This window comes from Centruroides vittatus, unplaced genomic scaffold (assembly GCF_030686945.1).
Source record: "Centruroides vittatus isolate TY-2023 unplaced genomic scaffold, ASM3068694v2 contig_767, whole genome shotgun sequence".
Lineage (NCBI taxonomy): Eukaryota > Metazoa > Arthropoda > Arachnida > Scorpiones > Buthidae > Centruroides > Centruroides vittatus.
Window position 1 is genome coordinate 846,959 of NW_027122496.1, and position 14,600 is coordinate 861,558.

At 29.2% G+C, this 14,600-nt stretch overlaps 1 protein-coding gene and 1 long non-coding RNA gene across 5 annotated transcripts in view; one reads left to right on the forward strand and one right to left on the reverse strand.

Moving 5' to 3' along the window:
• Nucleotides 1-14,321, forward strand: part of LOC136981560 (uncharacterized) — a 42,108-nt gene extending 27,787 nt beyond the window's left edge. The window contains exons 3-5 of one of the 2 annotated variants that reach the window (XR_010881738.1): nucleotides 2,185-2,260; nucleotides 13,292-13,365; nucleotides 14,276-14,321. This is a non-coding gene — a long non-coding RNA (uncharacterized lncRNA). The remainder of the gene's footprint in view (nucleotides 1-2,184; nucleotides 2,261-13,291; nucleotides 13,366-14,275) is intronic. The other variant, XR_010881737.1, reaches the window with a different exon arrangement.
• The window catches only part of LOC136981549 (uncharacterized), a 62,432-nt gene that overhangs the window by 23,116 nt on the left and 24,716 nt on the right, over nucleotides 1-14,600 (reverse strand). For all 3 annotated transcript variants that reach the window (XM_067277860.1, XM_067277859.1, XM_067277861.1), the window contains 2 exons: nucleotides 11,326-11,590; nucleotides 38-274 (listed from right to left, as the gene is read on the reverse strand). In XM_067277860.1, the coding sequence (XP_067133961.1) occupies nucleotides 38-274; nucleotides 11,326-11,590 (502 nt within the window). The remainder of the gene's footprint in view (nucleotides 1-37; nucleotides 275-11,325; nucleotides 11,591-14,600) is intronic.

A 14,600-nucleotide genomic window follows, 5' to 3' on the forward strand; every position in this document is an offset into this window, starting at 1 on the left:
TATTAAAGTTATGCTGTATTATAATAATAATAATTACCTAGATGATCACAGTTGGCATCGTTTTGTGCTAGACCTTCATGATCAAAAAAGTCTCTACAAAACAAAATATACACATTACGACTGGACACAGTAAAACCTCCCAATGCTACTATCAACGTGTTGCTTAGCCATTTTCCGACCTCTCCGTTCAAACGCCTTAACATGGCACTATAACGTAGATACCTGGGATACGTTATAATACATATTCCCAAAGCATCAGGATCTTGGTTATCACCTGTTTAAAAAAAAAATACAAATTAGAAAAGAAATATTGAATTAAAATATTTTTCTAGAAGCTCTGTTACATCTTATCATTTTAATCTAAGGCACAATAAGTGGGATCATTAATCTAAATGTTTAGAAAACTTCTCTAAATAATTGCATTTTGTATGTGCTAGAATGTTGCAGGAATGTCACTCTGTCAAATACACAATGAGTAATTCAAAATTCCACGAATTAATTTGGAAATTTTCATATTAATCTCTTTAAATTAAGAAATGTGTTCCAGAAAAGGGATTTTTCTAGGCCAATGACCACCGTCAAACTTGAAGATGGCCATAATTAAATAATTGGAATCTGACCAAAATCTGACATCATGGTGGTCAAATTTCCATTTTTGATTTCTTTTCCCCTCCCAAACTTTACAACTGACTTTTTATAGATAAACGAGGGATGACGTAAACTCACATTGAATAATTATATAATTTTTTGCAAAATATCCAAAATATATTTACATTTAATTTATAGAACACAGTCATATCTTAAGAAAAATTCTGTATAATGGAAAGTTATTTCGAAATTACATATAACGACTATTAGTCATCTAAATATAATGACTGTTTCAAGTAAGACTGGTATCTGTCATCATTCATCATCATTTCTGTCAAGTGATATAAAAAAGCTACGTAAATACAGTACACAACCAATAAACTCAACCGTTCAAATGGGCAACTTACATAACGCCGGAGAAGTACGTTTAAAAGATAATAATGCTCCTTTATTCTCGTTCTTCATAACGCATTATCAAATAACAGGATTAATAATAATTTACATACAGTTTAATTCCAATGCTGAATGGAATAAATAAAAGAGTTTATAGAAATCTATTAAGTTAATTCCTCAATTTAGTCCTTTTAAAGGAGATGAATTCAGTACTTTAAATAAGGAAATCTATTATTTAAAGTATCCAGTGGGTTTTAAATGTCTAACAAAAATAGAATCACCCCTTTGTGATTTAATCTTTTTATATAATGTTTAAAGTTTTTAAATTTAATCTCGTAAATAAGAGTATAAAGGGAATTGATTTATAATTAAATAAATTGCATTAACATTAATATGATTTATATCATTTATAAATCAAACCGTATCTCTTATCTAAGAAAGAAAGTATGTCATGAACAGAAATAAGATAAAGTACCGTATATAGATTGTATCTATAAATACAATATTCCGATAAGGAGAGAAATAATAAAACAGATTGATTTTCACGATAAACTTCGGTCGTAATCGTCGGATTGTTACGTAGTCTAATCAATTGTCAATAAAATATTTTAAAATATCTTTTATGCTATCGTCTAGAGAATTTAATGATAAAATTATCATATTTCTTTTATTTTAAAGGCAGTTTTTACGGCGATATTAAATAATAAAATTTTATATGCATATTCCCGAATAGGTCGGAGAGTTATAAAAGTTTTTACAAGTATCTAAATTTAATTAATCCAAATCAAAATACGATACGTTTAGATATTAAATGCACTTGTCTACAGCACGACAATAGCAGCTAGTGGAAATCAGTATCAAATGATTTTAAAAATAATTTATGTAGCTGCTGGATATTTTAATTTAATTTTTAATATTCTAATGCTCTATCTTGTTTAGAGAAGATAAAAGTTATATATATATATATATTATATCTATTTAAATTTATTTTCCCTAATTATATTGTTTTTTTTTTATTTGGATATAATTTTCAACTTTTAATTAAAATTTCTTTTGTTTTCTTTTGCATATACTGCTAGAATATTAAACTAAAATGTAATGAGTATATAACTATAAAGTTCAGCATAAGGTACAAATTAATTTGTTTTTTCTTAGCCAATAAAAAAGCAGTCTACTTATTTTTTCTTATTTTTTTCATTGCAGCAATAAGGAAGATTTTTATGAAAGAAGAAACAAGATAAGTTAATTAAGGAAGAACAAAGTACTGGAAAAAGTTAAGGTTATTAATTTACTTAATTCGATTAAAATGTTCAAACTTTATCGAGATTGAAATTAAACAGAATCTTTACAAAATATATTTTAAGTCATTTAAACATCAATAACACTCCATCAACTAGAGAAAATTAAAGTCGTATCCCGACACCAAATTCCAATAAAGATAATCAAATATTTGCAAATTTATTAATGTCAAAATCCACCTAGCTAACTTCTAAACAACCTCATTAGTTAGGAAATGCAAACAAATTCCAATTTAATCCTCTCCAACTCTATTAATTCTTTTAAACAATTGGGAAGAAAGCGAAACTCTTCCGAGAACATTTACTCAATTTTCTCATAGCACAAGGAGATGGAGGAAGAAATATAATAGATACAGATGATACACATTTTTAGATATTAAATAAATAAAAGTCCGAATCTTCTCTTTAATATCAAAAGTTATTTATCTGAAAATAATGGGATAAGATAGCCAAGTTTTTCAATAAAATAAAAATGTGAATTAAATAAGAGGAGAAAAGAAAATTGCTAAAACGGAGGAGGGGGAGAAATTCCGAAACGTTGTAACACGTTACAATCTCAGAATCGATAACAAGGTCTGGGAAAAATAGCTTTGTAATTCAAGCACGAAACTTTACAGAAACTCTGCGGTTAATTAAAACTAATAAAAGTGAATATTCGTTTCGATTCCTCTTTTGAAAATTTAATTAAATCGTTAGCGTTTACTCGAGTTTTATAACTTTGCCAATCTTTTCTGCTCGATTTGCGAATTAGCAGCTCCTTCTCGTCCAACTAAAAGGCATTAAACTTTTATAAAACACAACTTCGTTTACCGATTGCTTTTGAAAACTCTCCTAACAGTTTTTAAATAAATAAAATAAAAATAATAAAAATTGGTTCTCGTGTGCCTTCTCGAAAACACACTTCGTTATTTTGACAGGTACAGTACGTAAAGGCAGTCAAATCCATTATTGGGCGGAGTTTAGTAATCACTTTATCTCTTCCAAAAGTTTTTTTTTTTTTTTTTAAATGTCTCGGGCGGAGCCTAGTTAACACGCGAACTTTAGATGGATTGATTACGTTGTTTGGATGAAATTGTAAGGAAATTGTTTCGAAAAAACATGGAATATTTAAATAAATTTTAACCATTTTAAAGCTTGGACCTTTCTTAAAAGGGGAAACTGCCCCGACAACTTTTTCTTTTTTTTTAATAAAAACATCTGGAACTTATAAAATTTTATATATATTATACTGCGCTATCATCTCGTCAAACGAGAACAAAATTAATTCTGTTTTTTTAAAACAGTTATGACACTAAATACAAGAAGAATGCCAATTAACTAATAAATAAATACGTTTTGGCTCCGGTTTTGATAATTTGTATAATTTTTTGCAGCTATAACCTATTTAGTAAACGTCTTTATTCCGTCTTTAACATAATAATACGAGCGAAATCGCTTACGAAAACACTGCAAGATTTCGGAAGACATTTATTTTATTATTATTATAGAACACGAGACAGTACAATGTCTTATTTAAACAGTTCAATTTCGGCATCAGATCATTATAAATCGATTCCTGAAACCCAACCGTTCACTCCAGACTTCCGTTTCATCTGTTTCAGTAATACGATTTTATTTTTATTTTTACAATGGATCTGCTTCTGAAATTGATGAAATTGTAAACTTCACCTCTATTCAATTGCCGTAACACAATGATATAACAATAGTAATAATAATCAATTTCAGAATTTAAATATTCTTCAACACAACGAAAATATATCAATTTCAACAATGGAAACGAGTTACAAGAGGGGGAATGAATATTTATGAACTCGAAACTAAGTAACCTTTTACACACCAGATGGCGTTGTAATGTCTGGTGTGACGTCGAAGAAGATTGAATGGAGTAATAATTCATCGTATCTCAGATTAAATCACGCTAAATAGTGCAGAAAATTAAAACTAAGTCGGCATTAATCTATATTTATTTATTGTCCCACGCGCTAAATTTTCAAAAGAGGATACGATCCGCAATTATTCTAACAAAACTCGAAAGTGCGCATTCCCTCCCCCTCTCTCTTCTTTTTGTTTAAATGAAGACAAATGCGTATTTTTATAACAATTTGGTATATAAATATACGGGCTATAAACAGTGAATAATGAATGAGTCATAAACGTTGAATACAGAAATCTGGCGAGTGGCAGTTCGAAGCACGTGATTAGATTCGCGGATTTTTTTATCACCCAAACAAAAAGTTGACATCTGTTGATGACGAATTTAATTAAAAATTTTAATTAATGACCATCATTTTCGATTAATTTAAACAATTAAATATTAAAATAATTAAGTATAATATTAGTAATAATTAAACAATATAAAACAAACAAGAAGAAACTATACATTAAATATAAATAAATAAATGATATATTTTAATAAACAATTAAAAGTACTTATTCTGAATGTTTAATTTTGTTTTTAATTGTGTACTTAAATACAATTTAGGAAAATAAATTTAAAGAATGCAAAAGAAAAAAATAATCAATAACAAATTTAAAACTTTTATGTAAAGAGGTCAAATTGAATGAGAATGTTCTTGTCTGGTGACTTTCAACGAAGAAACGATTTAAAGGTTACCTTAAAGGAAAAAAAAAACACTAAAGTATCAGAAAAGCGATCACTATCGAAAACTCCATTTCAAATCCATCTCAGCGAAAAATCGATAAATCAAAAATGTACACGATTCTTAACTTTAAACAAACAATAAAATAAAATAAAATAAACGGGGAGAGGGGTCGACCATAATATACATACAGATAAATTCCTCAAAGCGACAATAAAATTCTCAAACAATCCAACCAAACTTAATTAATTCAGATAAACGACACGATAACACGAGAAAAAAATTACATATATATACACCACAACTTTTACGGTTAAACCGAAAAATCGGTAAGGCTATTATATACTTAATGTAATAAAAAATACGTATTATATATATATATATGCAATTGTTATTGCTTAAAAGCGTATTAATTTATAATAAAAATATATCTTTATCGGAACGAGTTATTAAAATGAATTTGGCAAGCTTCGGGCGTAGGAAAATAAAGATATTACATGTATATACATATATATATAAAGCGGTGTGTGTTCTGGTGACGTCATTGTTTACTCGGTAATATAATCAAAAATGGGATGTCGGCCATTACGGCGAGAGGTAAGACCTTCGTTTATTATTAATATTCCGCCCCCACAGGAATTTTCTTTTTCCTGCATCACCTGGGTCTCTAAAGGCCGACACCCAAAACCTTAAATTTATCGTCGTCCGCCTGCCCTCCAGGGCTCTTTCTCTCTCCACATCTGACCCACATAGTTCCAACAAACTCATTAATCCCACCATAAAACCGGTCGTGAGAGAGAGAGGGGGGAATCGTCGGAAACTATTTTTAACTCGTGGCATAATCTCTAAAATAAATATACCATCACCAGAACGTCTTCATTTTTTTTTCTTCCTCCTCCTCCTCCTCCTCCCTCTTCCATGTTGGCTCTACCTTTTTTCATATGCATTAAACATACTTTAAATTAAAAAAAAAAAAAAAAAGGAATTCCTCCGAACTAGATTGATTCGGTCTATATTTATAAATATATGTGTGTATATATATATGACATAGGTAACCGATTATCCGGTTACTGTACAAATTTAATCGGCTTTTAAATTTCTTAATAATATAAAAATCTAAAAATAAAAATCGCATTCTCTCGGATTATATTAAAAAGCAAATGATGAATAATTAAGCTTCAAAATTGGCCAAAGATAGGAAAGGAGGGGGGCAGCTCGGCCGTTTTCGTGGTAACGTTTTTGATGACTATCCGGATGCCGGTCGAAGAGCTCGATTGACCTGTTTTTCCCCCTCTCACGTGACCGTCACGTGTAGTAACAATTGTAATTTTGAATAATAAAATATTACCATGCAATATAATTTGCTACGCATATTTTTATAACAAAAGGATATTAATTTTTTTTTTATTTTTTAATTTCTCGAAATTTATTTTCGGTGTATAACTTACGAATAATTACGATGATTCAATCCTCGAATTGCTTATATGTATTTTTTTTTTTTTTTTTTAAATGTTCCAAAAATAAGTAGGAAATTTTTATATATGGACGGACACACACACGGCTTTTTAATCCGAGTAATTGAAATATTTCTGTGGCAATATTCCAGAAATTTATACACGTATATTATTATTACTGCTTTATTAAGAAAGTTGAAATTGTTGAGTTATTTTAAATATTCTTCTAGTACATGAAAATAATAATAAATAATTCCCTACTCTAGAAGAATAGTTAAAATATTCTCCTGTTGTAGGGAATATTTTAATATTTTTCCCTGAAAAAATTATAAACACTAATTTATCATTAGTTTATAAAATTACAATTAAAAAAAACTAATTATAATTAGCTTATAAGTTTCTATAAATTAATTATAATTTAGTTTGTTTATAAAATTATGTAACATAATTTACAAATTATTTAATTAAATATAAACAAAATTACTTTAGAAAACTGTAAATTTATGAATTTTGTAAATTAAATGTACAAAAATTAAACTTCATGTACAATTTTTTATACATTTAATTTATATTTTAAAAAAAATACATATTTAAAGAAAAGTCTATATTATTTTATACAAAATAATATTTTATTAAAAAATTTTTTTATAAAAGTCTAAATGTGCATAAACTGGTAATTTTTTAAATTAAATAATTTCCTATTACGAAATAAATTTGCATATTGTGTATCATTTAACCTTGTAAAAGCTATTTTCGTTCATTCAATTAATTTTCAATTAAATTTTCTTTCGTTTTCGCCTTAACTCAATTAAAATTGTTTATTTATTTATTAGATTATTAATTCCCAGTTATTTACAGATCCTTTCAATAAATTAAAGTGGATAAAAAATTAAAATAATATTGAAAAATTTTTCAATATTTTAATTAAAATATGGTCGATGCGGACATTTTTTTTAAAAATTCTTTTTTTAATTGAATTTCGAATCGTTTTCGGTTGTTTCGTGAAATCTGATTATCTCCGCCGAACGTAATTAATTATAATTATCGAATCGTTTCGTTTCTGCATGTATTTTCTACTAACCTTTTAAGTAAATTCCGAGAAATGATATTTTATTCGATTTTTATTTTCTTCCTTCGCTTTCCGAAGCCAATCCAATTGATTTTTATCTAATAATATCCTGTTTTTCGGCGTATTCGCTTTAATATATTGAATGACAATAAACCTGTGTCCTTTAATAATAGCTTACGGGAAACGATTCGAAATTAATGCGATTTAAGAAATGATTTTTTTAGGTTTGTTTGATTCCAATTTTTTAATATTTAAATGTATGTAATTACATATATTACTTTCCCGGCTGTTATACGTAACGGGGGGGAGTATGGCGCTCGGTCGAAAAATATGACCACCCAGGATTTTTACATTTTTTGGATTCGGGAGACTTTCGAACGTCGAGAAATGGAAACAAATTTGGAGTTTTATTTCTGTATGTACAATTGATTGTGTGTGTTTTTGTGTTTTGTGGAAGGCACGATCTTGTTTATCTTTATCCACTTCGAAGCTTAATAACTCCTGTGCCTTTTGTCGAAAATTTCTGAAATTTTGCGGGAAAGTTTGTGTGTCGGGGGATTGGTGCTATTAAATTTGATGGTTAAAGGTCAACGGGGCGGGTGTTAGAGGGGTCACGTGTCGTATCTCGAATGGGGTCGGACTTAATGAAGAGTTTACTCTTCGTTTATTAACAATTACAATTATTATTATTTTTTTTTTATAAAACTCGTCTCTAGAAGCGTTTTATAAAAAATACTCTCACAATATTAAAATTTTTACCGTTTTATAATAATTAATAATAATAAAATCTCGGAACAGAAGACTTCGCACACAATTTTAACTATTTTTTTTTTTCCGGGAATGTTACGCAACTCGTTGCTGGATTTTATATATAATATAGCTCCCTCTCTGTTTAAACCCCAATGTAATGAAATTATATACGTGTGTCGTTTTATTATATCGGAGTTCGTATGTAGCAATATTAAAAAAATTAACATATCTATAGCTTTTAGATTTATGTTAATAATATAAATAAAAACCTGTCACGAAGACAGAACACTAGATATATATATATATATATATATATATACAACAACATTTTATAATTACTTATAATAGTATTACCGTATATATATGCGTATATAACAAAATTTTTACTGTATATTATTTATTATTATATAAAGAAAAGTAATAAAATATAAGATGGCTTGTGCTATAAAATTTATATTATACACATTATCATGTAATAAATTACAAAATTAGAAATGAATTATTTTTAGGTATATGTATAGGACAAACATACATACACTATAACAAAATTAATTATATAATAATACGAATTATATAAATGAAATTTAATTATATTTACATTCTGACTAGCATTTAAATTATAAAACATTAAAGAAAATATTTTTTAAAATTGAAGCACGTTAATTATAATTAATTTTTTAAAAAGCTTAGAATAATTAATTTAGGGAAAAAATATTTCAAAATAAATTTTCCTTATAAAACATGAATTTATTTTCCTTTTATTATTATTATTATTATTAATTTTAAAATACTCAAAATACATCGGTTAATAATGAAATAAAAGTACAATACATTGTGACGCAACGTCATATTGAACTGTACACTGTTTTCCACGAATTATTGTTATTGACTGGCGAATGTATATATTATCGCTATAATATAATACATTTTTAAAAATTATTACAAAACATATTTAAATTACATTTATTAGTTATAAAAATTTAATTAATCGATTATTAATATTTTTCTCTTCTGACATAATATAATAAACTTTCGACGAAATCGCCGGTGTATTCGGCCACGTGACCACGCTTACGTCACTCCGTGTTTAAACTTTCAAGCCTCCGGTGTTTGTTTAAAGCTTTTAACGTGTTTACTACCCGAAAGTTTATTGCTATATATAAATATATAATTTTAAATAGCTAATGTACACCATCAACTCGGCTCGACCCAGTTTAAAAGCGACCCGTTTGGGACAAAAACGGAGTGTGACGTCCTTGAAGTTCTATCCCTTGGCGGGGCGCATGCGTAGAGGTATCGAGGGTCAAAGAACTCGCCACTTGACATTGATCAAATGAATGCTTTATTTACGTCTTTCCAGATATCATGTAGGAATTTTTAGTAATAAATTTCGCTATTAACAATATCTTAGCTTACATTTCGACTCCCTCGATGTATCGCGTTACACCAGCTTTCTCGTATGTGTATACGTATGTACAGTACTGTACATCGGGGGGAATTTGTACAATAAAAAAAAAAAAAAATTGTAGGAACCGACCGGAAATTGTTCTAATTTAATTAATCTATCCATCTTTTTACTTAAATTGAATATTTATGTACGGATTTTTCGGGGGGGGACTTTGTCTATGTGCTTACAAATCACAAGGGTCTCTCTGTTAATTAAGTACACCTTGCCCCGCTTTATGAAGAAGGAACGGCTTAAAAGTTACGCCTGTATTTATACAGGAGGGCGTGTTTAAAATTTAAGCCAATATGAGATTGCCTTACGTAAAAATATACTTCCTCACATGGCAAATTACACAAATAAGTAAATAACGAAAATTCGAAGGGGGTTTTGCTAAAAATATTCGCTTAACCCCCCCCCCTTTATTTGGCTAAGCGCGTGTGCGTGCAGTACGCTTTAATAGCATAATTTTAAAATATATATATATTTTTAATATCTGATTTATTGTATTTGTTACTTAATTAAAATTTTATAAAACACGGAAAGATCGTTTTACGATCGTTCCGGGCGCAAATATTTATTTAAAATAATCAAAGGTAATTGTGACAATATACATTAGCGTTGGCCAACACAAACGTAACTCTTCATCTCCATAAATCGTTACAACTCGTTTATGACGTCATCTTCCACTCGGAACGGCTCCATTGTCAGTCATAGGGAGTGGGAGGGGGTGGCATCGACGGCGATCAAACGCCGGTTGATCACGTATCGATCATAGACGTTTTCAGGCCTTTTCGTACGGCGGGATTTAATTAATTAAAACCCCGATAATAAGTCGTATAGGCGATGAATGTCTTAAAAAAGAATAATTAAAAAAACTTTTCGACGTATATTTAATTAATTATCGAATTACGTTCGATTAGAACAGATTAGTTCAGTCGAGCGTGCCCCGAGCTTCCATTTTTATTCTTTTTTTTTCTTATATTTTTATATAAATCGAAGCGAAATTTGCAGAAAAATTTATATTTCCAGTAAAGTTATTAAAAGAAAAAGTAATTGTGTGAAGGAACGAAGTCCTTGAACGCACACACTCACTCACATATGCGTGTGCCGTCTGGCGGAGATCGTGTGAACTAGCTCGAAGCTATAAAATGTCATTACGTAAAGGTTAAATTAGACAGGTATATTGCATTTCCCCCCGTTCTCAAATATACAAAACCAGTACGAAATAAAAATAAAAATTTAAATTAATCTTTTATGTATACACCTGATAAATATCTGTATACATTAGTGTTTTCGTAGCGTATATACGGCAATTTAAAAGTTTAGTAAAGCTTTATATTTCCTTTATATATATAATTTTATTTTATAAACAGTATCAAAAAAATATAAAATAGTTTGTTTGAGATGTGTATGTTGCCAATAGCAACGCTTCCCTCCCTCCCCTCCCTCGCTTTCTTTCTCTCTCCCTCTCTTATGCATTTAAATTGTAACTACATAAGTTTCGGTTATCGAATAAATGAACCACTACCGAAATTCTGGTGTCTGTAACGGATAAAATGAAAATAACCTTGTTCTCGGTAATTTTGTCCTTCCCTCCAAACAACGCAACGATTGTTACGAGTAACCAAGACGACAGTAATGGACGAATGGATATTTTTAAATCGAATTTGATATAATTATTATAATTTTTTTCTTAATTAATTTAAAAAAATAAAATCGCACTTACCGATTAGCTCACGTTCTTTGTGCACGTCATCGAAATCCAATCCCGTGTTGTTATCCATAAATACTTTAGCTAAATCCGTGCCATCTTTAATAACGGATCCGTTTGTACCTGGGTAGAACGGCGAGAGGCAGGCAGGAGTGGAACAGTCGACAGATCCTTCGTAAACTCCTCTTAATCCGTGATTCCAATCCACTTCATCCGTAATCCACGAGACTAAATCCTCCAATCGCAGTATGACCTTTTCGTTGGCGGCTATTACCTCGTGCTGAAGGGGGTAGAAAATTAAAATGAAGCGAAATTAAAACATTCCCCACCATTATTTTAAGTGTATACACGAACACACGTGCGTAAGGCGCGCGCGCATTGTATTTATAAGAAATTGCCAGTTTTTACGACATTATAATTCCCGATATATCGGTAAATTTATGTAATCGTCATCATTACTTTGGAGAGGTAGTTTTCGTACTTGAGATGCTGTTATCGAACTGACTAGATCGGTTACCATGACGACCGAGATCGGAGTAACCGGGGAAGAGGACATTGTTAACATTGATAGAAAATGCTTTTGAAAATATTGCTCCGTATTACGGATAAATACTCGATTTCTACTCTTATCTATAAAAACGGCCACGTCACACGCGGAAAAAGGAGAGTTCGATTCGAAATTAAATCATACACGTGTTTTTATTAGTAACAAATAACGCTATTGTTATTGCTAGTGTTTCCAAACACAGGCGCGCGCGCGCGAATACATAATAATAATATACAACAAACACAGATGATAATGATGACGATAAGCGCTAGAACTCCAGAGAAATTCCATTTAAAAGAGGAAAAAATACAATAAAAGGAGAAGAGTAGGAAAGAGAAATGCGAAAAGTTAATACAAAATTAACTACTTCCTGTATTTTGTCATTTCCGCTTGTCAAATCAATTTGGGTTTTTTGAAATTAACCAATTGGATCGTTTGATACTGATCAAAATCGTCGCTCGTGAAATAAATTTAGAAAGATAATTTAAAATTTATTAACCTCCTCCTCCTTCTTTTTTAAATATTAAAACGTGATTTAATTTGTAAGAAATAAAACAAAAAATAAAATAGTTATAAAAATAAATCACGAATTAGGTCACTTTCTTGAAATATTTTATCTTGACTCGAAAGAAAGATATTAAGTTAAATGGTATTTTCAACGATGCAAATCGCTTTTCTCTCCCTTTTTTCTAAATAAACTTTAAAAAAAAACAATTAAATAAAATAAAGTTAATAATAATGTATGCAGTATAATTTTTACACTAAACTTCCTTCTGTGACGTATCATTCTATCGTCGGTTTTGCTTATACCAGGAATTTAAAAATAGAAAAAGAAAAATCGGAGTAAAATTTTCAATCTGTAAGACCTTAATAAAATTTCTGCAACAAAAAGAAAAATTTTTTTTTTTTAAATTGTTTCTATGGTAACCGTTGAGGAGCCGTTTTTGCATTGCATGATGGGTAGAAAGTAAGACCATCTGGAGACAGACGGAGCGATCGTTTAGCTTTCCTATCATTGGCCAGACACAAATATTGATTCCCCTTGACTAGATGATTAGAACATGCAATAAATACTTCACTATTTACCCATTCTTTATTTTAAATTTAAATTTTTTTCTGTGTGTGTGTGTGTGTGTGTTGCTGCTGCTCCACTATAAAAAAAGACAAGAAAACAAAATTTAATATTAAAAAGAGTGCCGCCGTCTGTTATCGATAAATTTGAGTGTCATATATTTTTTTAAATTGAATTTTATTCATTACAGTTATTTATTGATACATAAATATTTTTTAAATTTAAAAAATGGAAAGTAATTTAAATTTAAAGTATTAAAAATCTTACGAAATAAACTAAAACAAGTCCGATTTTAAGTTGTAATTTTACTTTAAAATCTGGTTAATTAAACATAATTTATCGGCGATTTTATTTTATTTCAGTTTTTCAAGTGAAATAAATTTAAATATTACACCAGAAAGTAGTGTGTAAGATACAGTACATCCGATTGTATTCCGTACGTCACAGATAAATTATTTTTAAAACGTAACACTCGAACGGTAATACACGTCACGTTTCTAATAGAGACGATATTATTAGTTTTATGACGAAATTAATTACGTTACTATATTAAATAAATGGGGGGAGAGAACTCCTTCGTGTGGATTATAATATGAAGTACGGCACGCATTTTATCTCAGTTAATGGAAATACCACTTAATTAAACTGTGATAAAATGAAATAAATAAATAATAATTTAAATAAAAGGTATGGTGTTACTAAATCCTCTCATCTGTTATCACTCGACCAAGACGCAAAGAGGGTCAAAAGAGCAACCATGAACTCAAAGTAACTCCGACTTCGCTAGATATTTCTTTTTTTTTTTCTATCCTCCTCTTCTGCTTCTTCTCCCCTCCCAAAACCCTTAAGGGTAAATTTCGTTATTTTGTTGTCAGACCGGTCCTCCACATTGTTTCTCATTGGTCATTCCGAATTCTAATTGAAGTTAATCAAGGCAGAAACGATGTGGCAGCCATTTTCTTCTTTGTTATTTATAACTCGATTAGTGTATTGTTAGAAGCAAGTGTCTATGTAATTTAATTAACATAAAACAATTCGTTGGATAAATGATTCATTTTAATATATAATAAGCTCTATGGGCGTATTTTTATTAAAATATTCTCATTAAAATTATCGTAATTAAAGCCCCCAAAACGTAATTAAGTTACGATGATGTTTATTATCTTAGCATTTAATCGAGTAACAAGTGTTTGTGTATGTGAGAAAAGGGAGATATTGTTCAAAAATCCGATGACTGTCGTTACTTTCAGCTTGACAATTAAATTTTATATAATAATTAATAATTTATAAGGGCATTAATTATTTTTATTATATTAATAAATGCGTTTTTTTACCTATTTTATTAGAATCTTCGCGGAGGAGTACTACCTATTATCCTGTCCTTTTTTCCTGGTAACTATTAACTTTCTATAACTACATAAATGAATTTATTATTTAAACCCGGTTCGCTAAATCGATACTTATCATTTATATATTTATATATAGTTACTTTCGATTATTAATAAGAGGTTTATTTATAAAATTCCGGTTAAAGAACAAAAAAGAAAAAAATATGAAAATTTAACAATTTTAAACGCTTAATTCATAAATTTAACTTTAAAAAAAAATGTATGCAAATTAATTTCTATATTTTTTCGCGGTTAGTAGTTTTTCCCCCCGTTCGATTAATTA